Here is a 17,862-nt window from a genome sequence, read left to right on the forward strand (position 1 = left end):
TCGCTCCATTTCTCTTTTCCGCTCTCATCACAGCTCTCTTGCCCCCGCAGCTGATTTGGTGAGTGAGGATAAGTAAGTGAATGTGAGGGTGTGTGAGTAAGTGAGGGTGGGTGGATCAATGGGTGACCGAGGGTGGGAGTCAGTGGGTAGGTGAGGTTGGGTGGGTGACAGAGAGAGGGATTAGGTCAATGAGGGTGGGTGGCTGAGTGAGAGTCTGAGAGAGAGAAGGTGAGCGTGTGTGTGTGTCTGAGAGAGAGGGAGGGTGAGCGTGTGTGTGCCTGAGAGACAGGTGAGCATATGTACCTGAGAGAGAGAGGGTGAGCGCGTGTGTGTGTCTGTCAGATAGAGAGAGACAGTGTCTGAGAGAAAGTGTGAGTGTATGTGGGTCTTGGGGGGGGGGGAAAGGTGAGCATGCATGTATCTGAGAGAGAGGGTGAGCGTGTGTGTCTGAGAGAAAGAGTGAACGTGTGTGGGTCTGAGAGAGTGGGTGAGCGTGTGTCTGAGAGAGAAAGAGAGAGGGTGAGTGTTTGTCTGTAAGAGAGAGAGAGAGAAAGGATGAATGTAGTACTTATGGTTTTATTTAGTGTGTAATGTGCCTTTAAGAGTAATACTTATCAGGCAAGATCACATGATATGTAGTAACCAAAAGGAGTAGCCATGCAGGCTACCTCAGCAGTCAGTGTAGAGATAGAGTTGGAGTTGAAAGCACATGTGTAGTTACTGCCGAGTACATTGTAAATAAACTTAATGTTGTCTGCAGATCAACTCTATCATTAATAATACAACTTGGCCATCCTACAACAAACTGGTGATGAGAATAAAACAGGATCGAACAGAAGAAAACAAGCTAAAAAGAAATCGGCACTGTACCTCGCCCAGTGATTCTGGGTAGCAAGCTCTGTTAGAATTGAAGAAGTAGTCCTCTCTCAAAATGCCACAATTTGGGAGAATTAATCCCTTTGAACCAGCCACAGGCGATTGGTCTCAGTACATAGAACGCCTCACGTTCTTTTTTCAAGTGAACAGGATTACGGGCGAAGAGAAGAGGCGAGCGATCCTCTTGAGTATTTGTGGGAGCAAAACCTACAGCCTGATTCGAAGTTTGATGGCACCCATTGCCCCAGATTCGAAAAATTTTGATGAATTGGTGGACCTCGTGAAGGGTCACTTTCAACGTAAGCCCTCAGTCACGATGCAGAGATCCAGGTTTAATTTGTGAAATAGAGCCCCAGGTGAGACAATTGCATGCTACCTGGCAAATTTGAAGCAGCTAACTCTAAATTACATGCTCAGAGATCGTTTAGTGTGCGATGTGAAAAAGGGCACAATTCAGAAAAGGTTATTGTCCAAAGTGAATCTGGATTTCAAGAAGGTGCTAGAGATAGCGCTGGCCATGGGGAGCGCGGTAAGAGATTCAAAAGCAATACAGGGTGTGCAAAATGGCACCATCCTCCACATCGGGCGGGAAACCTCAGCTGAAAGTGGCTCGAAAAAGCGAGACTCTGCCAAGAAGCAGGAAACAGCTCCCGCTAGCCGGAAAATAAAGAAAAATAACTTAGTAGTGAAATCGAAGAATAATTTTAATAGAGTTATAAACAAGCAGTCTTTTGGCGATTGTCAATTTTAAAAAATCTAGAGCTACTGTTGTCATAGAAATGGACATATGATGAGGCAATGTAAGGAAAGATTCAAGCAGGCTTGTAAACAAAAGAAAAAGCCCAGTGAAAACTACAATGTAGAAGAGCCTGAAACAACAAATTTAGACATTTACTCATTGTTTAATCTGATAATTGGAAAGAAGAACCAATATCTGTCACAGTGAAAGTAAATGGCAAACCTGTTAGAATGGAAGTGGACATGGGAGCTTCCACTACAGTAACTGGGCACATACCTTCAGATATTTGAATAATAGTGAACATCAATTAAGTTTAGAAGAAACAGCCACCAAGCTAAAAACATATATGGGTGAAGACATTCAAGTAAAAGGCATAAGCAGAGTGACTGTCCATTATGGAAGCCAATCGGCAAAGCTACCCTTGATGGTGGTAGCAGGTAAAGGACCAAGCCTCCTGGAGCTAAATTGGATAAAGGAGGTTAAGTTAGAATAGGCTGTAATTTTCCAGTTGAGAGCAAGTGGGTTATCAGAGCTACTTAGAAAGTATACACTGTCTTTAAGGATTTGATATTGTTGCTTCAGATTTAAAACAAGATTACTAAATGAAGGGCTGTTTGTACATTCAGATTGATTTTGGTCAATTCGCAATTAATTTTCATTTACTTTCATTCATCTGAAAAATGAGCTGCATTTTAAATGAGCTGAATTAGTTGAAATCTCACCCTTAACTTTTATCTATTGTATTGTTAACTAGAACTGGGGAAAATCCAAGCCCTGCAGGTCAAAATTCATGTGGATCCGGAAGCAACCGCTCGCTTCACGAAGGCGAGACTGGTGCCATATGCCCTGCGAGAAAGTCGACATTGAACTGAACAGACTAGAGAAACTGGGTGTTATACAACCTGGTCAGTTCTCAGAATGGGTGGCACCCATAGTCCCCGTCCTTAAACCCGATCAACGCATCAGAATTTGTGGGGACTACAAACTGATTGGTAATTAAATAGCAAAGCTAGACAGGCACCCCATTCCAAAAATCAATGACCTGTATGCCAAGCTACCAGGAGGGACAACGTACACAAAGCTTGACATGAATCATGCTTATCAATGAGAGTTGGATAATGCCTCCCAGGAATTTATCACAATTAATACCCACAAAGGATTGTACCAATATACATGATTGCCTTTCGGTATCTCCTCCGCTTGTGCCATCTTTCAGAAAAACAATGGAAAGCTTACTGCAGGTATTTCCCCAGGTTGTATTGGTGACAGGATTCACTGAAAAAGAGCATTTGGCAAACTCAGAAGAAGTCTTAAAATGTTTCTTGCAAGCTAGAGTGTTAAAAAAAAAGAAAAGTGCACGTTCCAAGCGAGGGAGGTAATCTATTTGGGTCACCAGGTAGATTCACAGGGCCTCCACCCGGTTGAGGAGAAAGGGAGAGCCATAAGAGAGGCACCTGTGCCAAAGAACGCCTCAGACCTCAAATCTTTCCTAGGAGTGATCAACTATTATGGACAGTTCTTACCCAAATTGTCTACAGTGCTGGCCTCCTTACATTCTCTACTCAAAAAGAACCAATGTTGGTTTCAGGAGGCACCCCAGAAAGAAGCTTTCATAAAGGTAAAACAATTGTTGCACTCGTCCAATTTATTAGTGCATTATGACCAGACGAAAGAATTGGTGCTGACATGTGACTCATCCCCTACGGAGCGGGAGCAGTGTTCTCTCATTGGGTGGACAACGGCATGGAACGGCCAACAAACAGGTTATGTATCAAGGACGCTCACCACAGTGGAAAAGGGATACTCACAGATAGAAAAAGGAGGCCTATCCATCATCTTTAGTGTCAAGAAATTTCACCAGTACGTGCACAGACGCCATTTTACAATCATTCCAGACCACAAACCATTGCTAGGATTGTTTAGTGAGGACAAGGCTATACCACCCACAGCCTCAGCAAGAATATAACAATGGGCCTTAATTCTGCCAGCACACGAATACACATTCGTACATAGGCTTGGCAATCAAATCCCAAACGCCAATGCCCTTAGTCGTTTGCATTTACAAGAAAATGATGAGCACATCCCAGTTCCACAGGAACTTGTTTTACTGTTAAGTTTCTTAGATTCCTTGCCGGAAGGGCTCGACAATTCAGAGACTGGACAAGTCGGGACCTAGTCCTATCTCAGGTATGAGAACAAGTACTACATGTTTGGTCACAGGAGCCCGTATCTGATGAAATTAAACCGTACGTCAACAGAAGACATGAAGTAACCAGCCAGGTTGTCATCTCAATGTGGGGAGCATGAGTGATAGTTCCTCCAAAGGGAAGGGAGCAACCTTCAAGTGAACTACACAGTCCCCATCCAGGAATTTCCCGAATGAAGACTATAGCACGCAGCTATCTATGGTGGCCTGGGGTGGTGGCGAAAGAGAGAGTTTAGAAAAGCATAGTGTGCAACTGCAAAAGTTGCCAGTGACAGCTCCATTACGCCTATGGGAGTGGTCAGGTAGACCCTGGGTGCGGTTACACATTGACTACGTTGGACCTTTCCTGGGAACAATGCTTCTGCTCATTGTCGATGCCCATTCAAAATGGCTGGACATATAGGAGGTGAAGTCACCAACATCGGCTGCTACGATTGAGAAACTGCGTCAGAGTTTTGCCATTCACGGGCTAACATAAGTAGTCATTTCCGATAACGGCACGGCATTTACGAGTGCTGAGTTTCGATGGTTTATCAGCCTCAATGGTATCACTTGTGAAAACTGCACCTTCCTCAAACAGACAAGTCGAAAGGGCGGTGCATGATAAAGCTAAATGGCGATTCCTTAGCAACCAAGCTAGCACACTTACTTTTTCATTACAGGACCACCCCTCACACAACAAGTTTCAATAACACCTAGTTATTGTTGAAACACTGTGTCAGGACAAGATTGAGTTTAATAATGCCGAATTTAGAGGGGAAGGTGGAAAAGAGTCAGAGAAGCCAGAAAACTAGACACGACTGGCAGTGCAGACTCGATGGGCCGAAGTGCCTCTTCTGCACTGTGAGATTCTGTGACTGGCATATTCGTGAGACGAAATTTACCGTGGGAGAGCCAATATACATGAAAAATTTAGGGGAAGGGCCAAAGTGGTTACCGGGTGAAATAAGTGCAGTGACTGGACCTCTATCTTACCACTGGAGGTGGAAGGCAGGATTATCCATAAACATGTGGACGATTTAAGGAAGAGAGAGATAAATCACCAAGATTTGGTTCCTCCAGTGATCATGACCTGTTTCCTGTTGAGGATACTCAACCCATGTCTGATGTTCCTCAAGAGGTGAGGATAGAGAGCTGCAAGTGCCCACCGAAGCACCTGATGTTCAGGCAACTCCAGAAAAGGAGATACCTGACAAAGAATCTGAAGTTGTGGAGCTGCGACATTCCACACATACCAGGAAAGACTGAACTTGTAAATTCCTTAGCCAGTGTAAATATTATGTCATCTTGAAAAATATGTACTTGTAAATATAATATTTATAGCTGAGTTAAAGGGGGAGGAATGTAGTAATTGTGGTTTTATTTAGTGTAATGTACCTTTAAGAATAATATTTGTTAAGCAAGATCACTTGATCTGTAGTAACCAATAGAAGAGCAGCGTGGGCTACCTCAGCAGTCAGTGTAGAGATAGAGTTAGAGTTGGAGTTGTAAGCGCACGTGTAGTTGCTGCTGAGTATATTGTAAATAAACTTAATGTTTCCAACCAAGAAGTGTCTACAGGTCAATTCTATCAGTAATAGTACAACTCGGCCACCCTACAACAGTGAGCATGTGTCTGTGAGAGACGGAGGGTGAGCGTGTGTGTCTCCAAGAGAAAGGGTGAGCGTGTGCGTGTCAGAGAGAGGGTGAGTGTGTGTGTGTGTGTCTGAGAGACAGCGTGAGCATGTGTGTCTGGCAGAGAGAGAATGAGCGTGTGTACATGAGTGAGAGAGAGATATAGGGTGAGCATGTGTTTGTCTGGGAAAGAGAGAAAGGGTGAACTTGTGTTTGTCTGAGAGAGAGAGAGAGAGAGAGAGAGAGAGAGTGAGCATGTTTTTGGGAGAGAGAGGGTGAGCACGTTTTTATGAGAGAGAGGGTGAGCTTGTGTGTGTGTGTGTGTCAGAGAGTGAGAGCGGGTGGGGTGTGTGTGCACGCGTGTGTGTCAGGGAGAGGGTGAACGTGTGTGTCTGGGAGAGAGAAGGTGAGCATGTGTGTGTCTGGAAGAGAGAGAGGGTGAGCATGCGTGTGAGAGAGAGGGGAGGCGTGGCACACACCAACAGGTACTCGCACCCACTCTCACAGGGCGTGAGGGTGAATGAGTGAGCACTGAGACTAGGAGTGAACTGGACACACACACTCTCGCCCTTTTGCACTCGAATAGTGTCTTAGTTTTTCAAAAAAAGAGTAATAAATAATCAATTTATCATTGTGATTTTTTGCTCAGCAAGTTGTTGCATTTCATACGTCAGCTTTTCTTTTGAAATTAATGTTTATGTGCCAAACCTTATCTTTCTGAAAGTTGCTCATTGGCCCGAGTGTGAGAAAAATTGAAAAGTGGTCCGCCATGCCTAAAGGCTGGACAAGCCTGTTACAGATAAAATCATGGAAATATGGATAGGGATCTGACTAGAGAGGAATTTGCCAACGGTGAGTTCAGGGACATGAATCAAGCTACGAACATCATGGTCATGAGTACCACAGCCGAAAGTCCTTTCAACACGGACTCTGTAAACAGAATTGCATGGTGATCGATGAATTGCTGCTCAACCAGACTGCAAGTTGACAACTGCCCTGGCATGGGTGGTTCATGCAAAGAATTCACTACAAATCGTTGGAAGGTGACGTCCCTATCAATTAGTCTATGGACAAAATCCCAAATGGCCTTATATGCTGTATGGTAGCCCTCTTGCTCTAGGAGATCGTATTATTGCTATCTCGGTGCTATTTTATTCCGCACATTTGAATGGTTCATGTGCAGGTAAGCAGGCAAGGTTGAGGTCTCAGAGAAAATTCGGAGAGCACTGAGGCATCACACAAGACCATGCAAGACAGAATTGAATTCAGGACATGTGGTTTATTATAAAAAAGGGGGTGAAAATAGAGAATGGAAAGGTCCTGGTAAGGTAATAGATTGTGATGGTAAGACAGTAGATATCAAACATGACAATCAAGCTGTTAAGCTTCATTCCAAAGGATTCCAAAGGATAACATGTTTAGAGAGGTGGTCACACCGCAGATGAAGGGACTTGAGGAAGGAAGGGAATGGGTGACCACCAGGCAGTCCAAGAGAAACAGGCAGGTAGTTCAGGAGTCCCCTGGGGTCCCGCTCGCAAATCGGTATTCCATTTTGGAGGCGCTGGTTTCTCCAGGGAGTACAGACAGAGCCAAGCTTCTGGTGCCACAAGCAGCCTGCCTGTACAGGAGGAGAGGAAGCGAGGAAGAGCAATAATAATAGGGGATTCTATAGTCAGGGGGACAGATAGGCACTACTGTAGCCATCAACGTGACTCCAGGATGGTGTGTTGCCTCCTGGGTGCCAGGGTCCAGGATGTCACTGAACGGCTGCAGGGCATCCTGAAGGGGGAGGGTGATAAGGCAGAGGTCATGGTACATGTTGGTATCAATAACATAGGTAGAAAGAGGAATGAGGTCTTGCATCAAGAATTCAGAGAGTTAGGCAATAGACTAAAAAGCAAGACCTCTCGGGTTGTAATCTCTGGATTACTCCCAGTGCCACGTGCTAGTGAGCTCAGAAGTAGGAGAATAGTGCAGATGAATATGTGGCTTAAGAACTGGTGCAGGAGAGAGGGTTTTAGATTCCAGGATCACTGGGACCGTTTCTGGGGAAGATGGGACGGTCTACATCTGAGCCAGAGTGGGACGAACGTCCTTGCGGGCGGGTTTACTAGTGCTGTCGGGAGGAGTTTAAACTAATTCAGCAGGGGGAGGGGACACAATGTTAGCAGAATAGGGACACATCATAAGACAGTAAAACAATCATCAAGTCAGAAGGAGTACAGCTGCATTAAGTTTCAAGGGAGTAAGGCAAGGCTGGATGGCCTCTACTTTAATGCCAGGAGTATTACAGGTAAAACGGATCAGTTAAGGGTGAGGATTGACACGTGAAATTATGATACAGTAGTCATCACTGAGATGTGGTTGAGAGAGGGGCAGGATTGGCACCTCAACATTCCGGGATATAGAATCTTCAGGCGAGACAGGGGAGGGGGTAAAAGAGGAGGAGGCGTTGCATTATTAGTTAAGGAGTCAGTTACTGCAGTAAGGAGAGAGGATATCTTGGAGGGGGCATCGAATGAAGCTTTGTGGGTAGAGCTTAGGAATAAAAAAGGGGCAGCCACATTGTTAGGTGTTTATTATAGACACCCAGATGGTCAGCGGGAAATTGAGGAGCAAATATGTGCACAATTTGCGGAGGTGTGTAAAAACAATAATAGGGTAATTATATTAGGTGATTTCAACTTTAACTGGGATAGACAAAGTGTTAAAGGCTTGGATGGAGTGGATTTCTTTTTAGGTCAATATGTAGAGGGTCCAACAAGGGATGGCACAGTGCTGTACCTAATTCTGGGGAATGAAGCCGGACAGGTGGCTGAGGTGGTGGTGGGGGAGCATATTAGTGACAGCGACCACAACATGGTACAATTTAACCTTGTTATGGACAAAGAAATAGACAAGTTGCAAAAAAATGTTTTGGATTGGGGGAGAGTGGATTTTAGTAAAATAAGGCAGGATCTGGCCAAGGTAGACTTGGAACAGCTACTTGTGGGGAAATCTACAGAGGAGCAGCGGGGGACGTTCAAAAAGGAAATGGGGAGGGTCCAGGCTCAACAGGTTCCCTCTAGGGTGATAGGAAGGAGTAACAAGCCCAGAGAACCATGGATGACCAGAGATATTCAGGATACGATGAGAAGGAAAAGAGGGGCTTTTAGCAGGTACAAGGGGAGCAAATCAGCGGAGGCATTAGTCGAGTACAGAAAGTGCAGGGTGGAGCTTAAGGAAGCAAAGAGGGGATATGAGAAAGATCTGGCTGATAAAAGTAGGGAAAATCCCAAGATATTCTATAACTTTATCAATGGGAAGAGGATAGCCAGGAAAGAGTAGGGCCCATTAGGGACCAAGGGGGCAATCTATGGGTGGAGCCAGAGGACATCGGTAGAATGTTGAACGAATGGTTCACATCCGTCTTCACCCAAGAGAATGAGGATGAAGGTATCGACCTCGGGGAGAGAGACTACGAGGTTCTTGAGATATAGGGAGTGACAAGGTATTGGAGTTGTTGGCAGGCTCAAAAGTGGACAAATCTCCAGGTCCAGATGATTTGTGTCCCAGACTGCTGAGGGGGGCAAGGGAGGAGATCGCAGGGGCTCTGACCGAAAATTTTAATTCCTCTCTGGCCACGGCACCTCGCCAGAGGACTGGAGAATAGCTAATGTGGTTCCGCTATTTAAGAAGGGTTGTAGAGATAAGCCAGGGAATTACAGACTAGTGAGTCTCACGTCAGTGGGAGGGAAACTATTGGAGAAAATTCTGAAAGAGAAGCTATCTCCACTTGGAGAGGCAAGGTTTCGTCAGGGATAGTCAGCATGGCTTTGTCAGAGGAAGGTCATGCCGAACAAATTTGATTAAATTTTTTGAAGAGGTAACCAGGTGTGTAGATAAGGGTAGTGCAGTTGATGTGGTCTATATGGATTTCAGCAAAGCCTTTGACAAGGTCCCACATGGGAGGCTTATAAAGAAGGCAAATGCACATGGGATACAGGGTAATTTGATAAGGTGGATTCAAAATTGGCTTAGTTGTAGGAGACAGAGGGTGATGACAGAAGGATGCTTTAGTGACTGGAAGCCAGTGTCCAGTGGCGTAACACAGGGATCTGTGCTGGGTCCCCCATTATTTGTCATTTATATAAATGACATAGATGACTATGTGGGGGGTAGGATTAGTAAGTTTGCAGATGACAAAGATTGGCCAGGTGGTTAACAGTGAGGTTAAGTGTCTTGGGCTACAGGATGGTCAAATGGGCAGATAAGTGGCAGATGGAATTTAACCCTGAAAAGTGTGAGGTGATACACTTTGGAAGGAGTAATTTGACAAGGAAGTATTCAATGAACGGCATGATACTAGGAAGTTCTGAGGAACAAAGGTACCTTGGCGTGTCTGTCCATAGGTCTCTGAAGGCGGAGTGGCATGTTAGCGGGGTGGCGAAAAAGCATATGGGACACTTGCCTTTGTCAATCGTAGGGAGGTCATGTTGGAGTTGTATGGAACCTTGGTGAGGCCACAGCTGGAGTACTGTGTGCAGTTCTGATCGCCACATTATAGGAAGGATGTGATTGCACTGGAGGGGGTGCAGAGGAGATTCACCAGGATGTTGTCTGGGATGAAACATTTAAGTTATGAAGACAGGTTGAATAGACTTGGGTTGTTTTTGTTGGAGCAGAGAAGACTGAGGGGAGACCTGATTGAGGTGTACAAGATTATGAGGGGCATGGACAGGGTGGATAGGCAGCAGCTGTTCCCCTTAGTTGAAGGGTCAGCCACGAGGGGACATAAATTCAAGGTGTGGGGCAGGAGGTTTAGGGGGGATATGAGGAAAAACCTTTTTACCCAGAGGGTGGTGACGGTCTGGAATGTGGTGTCTAGCAGGATGGTGGAGGCGAGTTGCCTCACATCCTTTAAAAAGCACCTGGATGAGCACTTGGCATGTCATAACATTGAAGGCTATGGGCCAAATGCTGGTAAATGGGATTAGGTAGGTAAGTCAGGTGTTTCTCACGTGTCGGTGCAGACTCGATGGGCTGAAGGGCCTCTTCTGCACTGTATGATTCTGTGATTATTTGGAATTCATAAAAAATCTTGGGCTCTTAAACAACTGATAGAAATAAACAAGGCACCCTATATCTTAAGTGCTCATTTGTTCTGATGAAGGTCCTGAGGAACACAATATTGCAGATCAAGGGCTGGATAGTGGTAATGTATGTGTTCATGGCACACATGTCAGAGATATGATATCCAAAGGCCAAGTGCCCAGAGTGGGTGCTCAGTGATATGTATATTCCAGAGGATCTAATGGCTGGAGGGATGCAACAATTATGGGGCATGAAGGAAAAGCTACTGGAAAGTTTGGACAAAAACAGAAAATTCTGGAAACACTCAGCTCAGGCAGCATCTGTGGAGAGAGAAACAGAGTTAATGTTTCAGGTCAAGGACCTTTCTACTCTGCTTGATATCTAAACCAATACAAAAGCTCAACAAGCCTGACTCCCAATTTTAAATTCTAATCTAAAATTATTAACAATACATTTCTCAAATTCCACAGTACTTCCAGGTTTCCTTTATGTTTCTAATAAAACCACCCAAAGAGGTAGTGGCCAAGGAGACAACTATGGAAACTAAAATGCGTCTATGACCTGAATGAGGCTTCCAGGGTCTGCAGGGTGCGGTATTTTTCAGTGAGATCCTCTTTGCTGAAAATTAGTTGTACTCTGATAAAAGTAGATCCCATAATGTTTTATTGGTATAATAAAGGGAGACTTCCAGACATCTTCATGCTGCATTTTGATGATTTCCTATGGGGTGGTATTGCAGAATTTGAGCGATGTCTTATTAATAATTTTAGAGATATTAAGCAGAGTAGGTCTGGAATAACTTTAAATCAATAATCCTATTCAGAGACTGTTATTCCCATCCTGGGGAAATGTACTAGGTCCTCACAGAATGATGTTATATCTGAAGAAAAGTTTGAGCAATTGTGAAGCTTGATTGGTCAGCTGAGTTTGTTGGGTACTCAGGCTAGAGCAAATGCTAAACAAAAACAGAATTACCTGGAAAAACTCAGCAGGTCTGGCAGCATTGGTGGAGAAGAAAAGAGTCGACGTTTCGGGTCCACACGACCCTTCAACAGAACTGAAGTATAGTTAGGAGAGGGGTGAAATATAAGCTGGTTTAAGGTGGGGGGCGGGGGGAGAGAAGTTGAGGGTGGGGTGGTTGTAGGGACAAGCAAGCAGTGATAGGAGCAGATAATCAAAAGATGTCACAGACAAAAGGATCAAAGAGGTGTTGAAGGTGGTAATATTATCTAAGAAAAGTGCTAATTAAGAATGGATGGCAGGACACTCAAGGTACAGCTCTAGTGTTCCTTTCAAGTGAAGCAGCATTTCACTTGCATTTCCCCTAACTTAGTCTACTGCATTCGTTGCTCCCAATGCGGTCTCCTCTACATTGGAGAGACCAAACGCAAACTGGGTGACCGCTTTGCAGAACACCTGCGGTCTGTCCGCAAGAAAGACCCAAACCTCCCTGTCGCTTGCCATTTTAACACTCCACCCTGCTCTCTTGCCCACATGTCTGTCCTTGGCTTGCTGCATTGTTCCAGTGAAGCCCAACGCAAACTGGAGGAACAGCACCTCATCTTCCGACTAGGCACTTTACAGCCTTCCGGGCTGAATATTGAATTCAACAACTTTAGATCTTAAACTCCCCCTCCCCCCATCCCCACCTCGTTTCGTCCCCCTCCCTTTTGTTTTTTTTTGTTTTCAATAATTTATATAGATTCTTCTTTTCCCACCTATTTCCATTATTTTTAAATCTACAACTAATACCTTGTCAATCTTTCCACCCCAACCCCCACTAGAGCTGTACCTTGAGTGTCCTGCCATCCATTCTTAATTAGCACTTTTCTTAGATAATATCACCACCTTCAACACCTCTTTGATCCTTTTGTCTGTGACATCTTTTGATTATCTGCTCCTATCACTGCTTGCTTGTCCCTACAACCACCCCACCCTCAACTTCTCTCCCCCCACCCCCCACCTTAAACCAGTTTATATTTCACCCCTCTCCTAACTATACTTCAGTTCTGTTGAAGGGTCGTGTGGACCCGAAACGTCGACTCTTTTCTTCTCCACCGATGCTGCCAGACCTGCTGAGTTTTTCCAGGTAATTCTGTTTTTGTTTTGGATTTCCAGCACCCGCAGTAGTTTTTTGTTTTTAGAGCAGATGCTAGTTTTGATGTGTGGCAGTTAAGTGCTACAAAGAAATACCCCTAAAGTCAACAATATTTTAAGGGCAAAATAAACATTAAAAATAAATCTGGAGAGTTAAGTTCCCAACCTTAGATCATGAACCTAGTCACTTTTAGTAATGTTTTACATGCAAGTCTTCCTAATGGGTATTCTAGTGCAAATGGTTCAATATTTTTTCTTATGGGTGTAAATAGGAAATGTTGCCCTTTAGCTTGGGAAGCTAAGAAAATAAGAAGTGTCTTTGAAAGTGCTTTGACTGTTGAAATACTGGCTCTTCCAAAAGTAGCAGATATGGGGTTCTGTGGGATATCTTAAGTGAGATTCTGCACAATGGGCACACTGAAGACATTATACCCAATAAATGTTATGTAGATAATTGATAACCATGGGATAATGTATATTCTACAAAAAAAAAGAGAAAATATTAGGGATTGACCTTGCTGGCATCAAACAAATAGTGGGGAGAAATAAAATGAATTCTCTAAAACCAAATTGGTGAATGCAAGTCATGGACTGTTTTCCAAAGTAAATGGATGTAGGAACAAATTGTTAGGGGTCTATAGAGGAGTATCAGGTAATGTAATGCTTTGTACAAAATATGGAAGTTTTTGAGTTAATTTGTTAGAAATTTTAGTTGTACATATGAGCTCTAAGTTTAATTTAAGAGAGAAGGGAATATGTTAATTGGATACCAATTGTGTTTAATGTTAGGCAGGTGGTAAGCATTAACTGGGGATTCTCTTGTGTCCCTGTGGCCTGAATCTTCTGGTCAGCATGTGGGGGCGGGCCCCGCTTGCCGATGTGTAAAATGACACGCGGTGACGTCAGGCGTGCGTCCCGCCGTCACCCCGATCTTCAGCTTGGTGGGCGTGCGCCAGAGTTGGCTGCTCGCCTGCTGAGCTGTCAAAGACCTGTTAAGGCCATCTAAAAACCAACTGAAATCATTAACAGGGCTGCCTGTCAACCTTAAGGTTGGTAGGCGGGCGAAGAGCCCAGGCAGCCTTTGCATTTCTCATGAAACCTCATCCACGGACGGGATGAAGTTTCATGAAGACTTTATAATTTAAATAAAAATTTTTATTGAAATACAGAAACATGTCCCAGCTCATGTGACATTGTCACATGAGGGGACATGTCTGAGTAATTTTTAAAATTCTTTTTTTCAATTTTACATAATGAAAGTAATCTCCGAGGCAGCTCTGTGCCCCAGGGAGATTTCTGTGCTCTTTCACGTGCGAAAGAGCGCAGGCCCCAACTCTCCCTCCTCCCCTGCCCACACAGGGAGCGCTGAGTGGGCCTTAATTGGCGATCGGCCACGCGCCCGCCCAGCCTGCACGACGGGGAGAAAATTCTCAGACTGCAGTTGTGATTGTTGGGTTAGGAGGTGCTTGCTTGTAATCTGTAAGCACCTAAATAAATACTTAAAAGTGTGTGAGGGTTGGCTCCAGTTATATTCTTCACCATCTGGCATCCTGAAATACAACATGACGGACCGAATAACCTCCTTCATTGCTGAAAGTTTCTGTAGCTCTACAATGATAAGCTTTCTTCCCTTCTTTTACCATTGCCAAACTTACCGCAGCCTTCAAAACACATTCCATTTCAATTGTACAAACATGTTAAATTGTAGCAGGAATTGTGGAAGTGGTCCGTTAGGTATTTCAGGGAAGTTCTACATAAACAATCGCCTTTAAATCTGCACATTGGAAAGAATTTGTATTTGCACAGTGTCTTTTATGCCCTCAATTCATGCCAAACACTTGCCAGCTAATGAACAGCCTTTTCAGGCATAGTAACTGTCGTTTCAAGGCAATGGACAATTGGAACATACCTGAATCTAATTGATGTTTGTGGAATCCTGCTAATTTGTTTTTGGTGGTGGTGACAAAAGGATAAATGTTAGCCAGGGCACCAATTAAAATTGCTGATCTTCATTTTTAAAGTAAATATAGGTTGGTGGATTGAAGGGCCAAGTTACAAGATTGCAATTCAAAGTGCTTACCCAACCACATGAGCAAAACTCAAGGTTTGTGCATGGAGTTTATACTCTAACCTCCAATTCACGCCTTAATACTTGTTTTATGTAACAAATTATGTAACAATATATATACTTTTTAGACAAAATAATGTCCCAGATTTTGTGGTAAGGATAAGGGTCAGGTTATGAGATTATTAAAGAGTATTAAAGAGTAAATTGGATGATGACTTTCTGGCACCCGCATATGCAGATGAAAAATCAGGAGGTTGCTGTCTGATTTGCCCTGCTCCTCCAGACGTTTAGCCATAACAGTATCTCAGCGAAAGACTTGGCATTGAGATATGTGCAAGGACATGAAGTTGCATGACAAACACACTTCATATCCACTAAACATGCCCGAAAATATTACAGCTTCTCCATTAAGGAGTAACCCATCTCTCTTTCCTTTTCTTTATTTCATTTTCTGTACATGATTTTAAATTGAATTAAATATTTTAACTTATACTTTCTGGTTTAGACTCTGAAGAATCCTCGCTGAGACGCACAATCTAATTGGTTGAGGAGCCACGCTGTTGTTTGACCTGTTCTCATAGATCCCAGATACCCTGTTTCAGGCACTTAGGCCAGGATTTCCCGTTTGGCGAGCAGAGCCCACTCGCAGACGCGTAAAATGACATGAGATGACGTCAGGCGAGCATTCGAAAAAACATGAAACCTCATCCACAGGCGGGGTGAAGTTTCATGTAGGTTTTTAAAAGTTTAATAAAAGTGTCAGTAAAAGTGATGGACATGTCCCAACTCATGTGACAGTGTCACATCAGGGGACATGCCAGGGAATTTTTTTTTTCCTGTTTTTAATGTGGAGCCGATCTCCCTGAGGCAGCACTTAGCCTCAGGGAGATGAGTGCGCTCTTTCGTGCGCATGTGCGAAAGAGCGCACTCTCGGCTCAGGGAATCCCCCCCTGCCCGCACAGGGAGCGCATAGCGCTTCCTTGCGGACGTCACGCTGGGCGGGCCTTAGTTAGCCTGCCCACGTAAAATGGCGGTGTGCTCCCAATCGGGGGCACCGATCGGAGGGGTGCCACTGTGCGCCCGCTTAAATTCTGCCCTTAAAGTAAGTTGTGCTCAAAAGCCCAGAAAATTTTGTGGGCAATTCGAAGTGCAACGAATTGTGGGTGTTGTTTGTACAGTGCAGAATCTGGACCAATGTTTTGCTGTCAGTGTTAAACTGTGTAGTTAAGGCAGTGTGACATTACACTTTGGGTATCACTCCTGTTTGTACCTTCAGGGCTCTACATCACATGGCATCATGCTAGACCTTGCATTATGAGCTTTTGTTGCTAGAAACTTGTATTAATGATTTGTAATTATAAAGATCCTATTATTTTCTAATAATCAACTGCAGATTATTTCTCTATAAATTCATATTTTCCATTGAAGCCTGGTGCTTATTTGACAACCATAATTTCTTCTATGTGGAGGTCATAACACACATTAATAACACAGAAATCACTGATTTTCAGAGAAACAGCTGTCAGCAACTAAAAGATAGAACCTAAAACCAAATAAAACCACCCCAGAGAATTCATAGTGCTTTATTAACATAACATAACATACCCCTATTAAATTCAAAAGTGCCACCTCATTTTAGGAGTTAGATGTCCTCCTTGAGGAGGCTTTAGCCATGCAATCCCTTCCAGGTATTTGCTGTTGCATAGATAAACTATTGTACAAGTCAAATCAAAGTCTGTTACAAATGGATTTCTACTATGCATTCAAATGGATTTTCCGATTCTCAGCAGGTTAAAGGGATAACATTGTGGTCGCCATTAATTATAATACAGTACTTGCCTTATTCAAAGGGTCAGGAAGCTGTTCATCATAATAATCTCCTGTGATCACTGTTACAGTAGTTGTGCTGGACAGTGGTTTAAATTTCAAGATGTCTCTAATAAGAAAGAATTGAAAAATGTAAAGATGCAGCATCTTCTACAAGGGTCTACACAAATCTTGCCTGAAAATCTTCACGTTACAATATAATATTTCAAAGGGGGAATTCATTTCACAACCGTGTTTCCTCTCCCTTTACTTCTGAGTTGCCTTGAATAATGCAACTCTTATTTGTAATGATTAGCTTCATTGGGCAAAATGAAAGATCAGTTACCATATTTTCCATGAATTTCACAAATTATTGCTTTGAATATGAACTTTTAGATTGTATTATAAAACACTACTAACAAGATAGATTCAAACAAATTAGTCAATACAATCTTTTTACCTGTTTGGCATCATCCTTTAGTACACTACCTACCACCACCATGCCACCATCCCCCCAGTACTTTGGAACTCTCCTCGCAGAATGGAACTATTCCAATAGCAAATGTTTCAGGCATATCAAGTAATAATACCATAGAGGTAGCACAAATTCAGTCTTTAAGAACAGCTTGGATGCCAATTGAAAAAAGCCTGAATGGGGAATAATCAGTAATGGATGGTACAGATCTTCAGTTTATTTGCAGAGCATGCTCAGAAATGATGTTATTAACTTCACAAATACACATCCACATCAACAGTTGGATCTTTACCAGTTTTGTATCGTAATGGAAAATAAAACTTTATACTGGGAGCACGAACCTGCACTATTCTTTCCAAGGGTTTTTCTGTTTTCTTCTTCATCTCTTAAAGGTCTGTTACCTCAACTATGTCACCATTAATCATGAGTGAGCCTTACTGAGTGCCAGTGGTTTATTTCACTGAGGATTATCACAATTAAGCCTGATGCTGTCAACGTTTTATTTCCATGTATATATAAACTAAAAATTCTGTTGGAGCTATTGTTTCATGACCACAACTTCAAGAGAGATATGATGCAAACCGTGTTTATCTAAGTAATAGTGGCAGGACAGTTTTGAGAAAATCAGAGATCACTGGTGGAATTCAGAAGCAGAAAACATTGTTGATTTTTATTCCTAAACCTGGGATTGCTATGCAAATTGTAACTGCTGCATGAATCCTGGTATCCTCCCCTGGTGGTAGATGGTCATTTTCATTTTTATAAAAGTAGTTAATTAAGGAATGACAACATCAAATTCTGACTTCTAGCAAACCAAATTCACATGAAAATGAATTCAGTGGACTAAATACATGAATAGGATGGGAATAGAGGGATACGGACCCCGGAAGTGCAAAATATTTTAGTTG

At 43.3% G+C, this 17,862-nt stretch overlaps 1 protein-coding gene across 2 annotated transcripts in view; it reads right to left on the reverse strand.

Annotated features, from left to right (window-relative positions):
• Positions 1-17,862, reverse strand: part of LOC144679568 (uncharacterized) — a 237,123-nt gene that overhangs the window by 10,176 nt on the left and 209,085 nt on the right. Inside the window, exon 10 of one of the 2 annotated variants that reach the window (XM_078540072.1) lies at positions 16,513-16,609. The exons of the other annotated variant lie outside the window; for it this stretch is intronic. Within the exon in view, the coding sequence (XP_078396198.1) occupies positions 16,513-16,609 (97 nt within the window). The remainder of the gene's footprint in view (positions 1-16,512; positions 16,610-17,862) is intronic. 2 annotated transcript variants of the gene reach the window in all.

This window comes from Cetorhinus maximus, chromosome 4, assembly GCF_964194155.1.
Source record: "Cetorhinus maximus chromosome 4, sCetMax3.hap1.1, whole genome shotgun sequence".
NCBI lineage: Eukaryota > Metazoa > Chordata > Chondrichthyes > Lamniformes > Cetorhinidae > Cetorhinus > Cetorhinus maximus.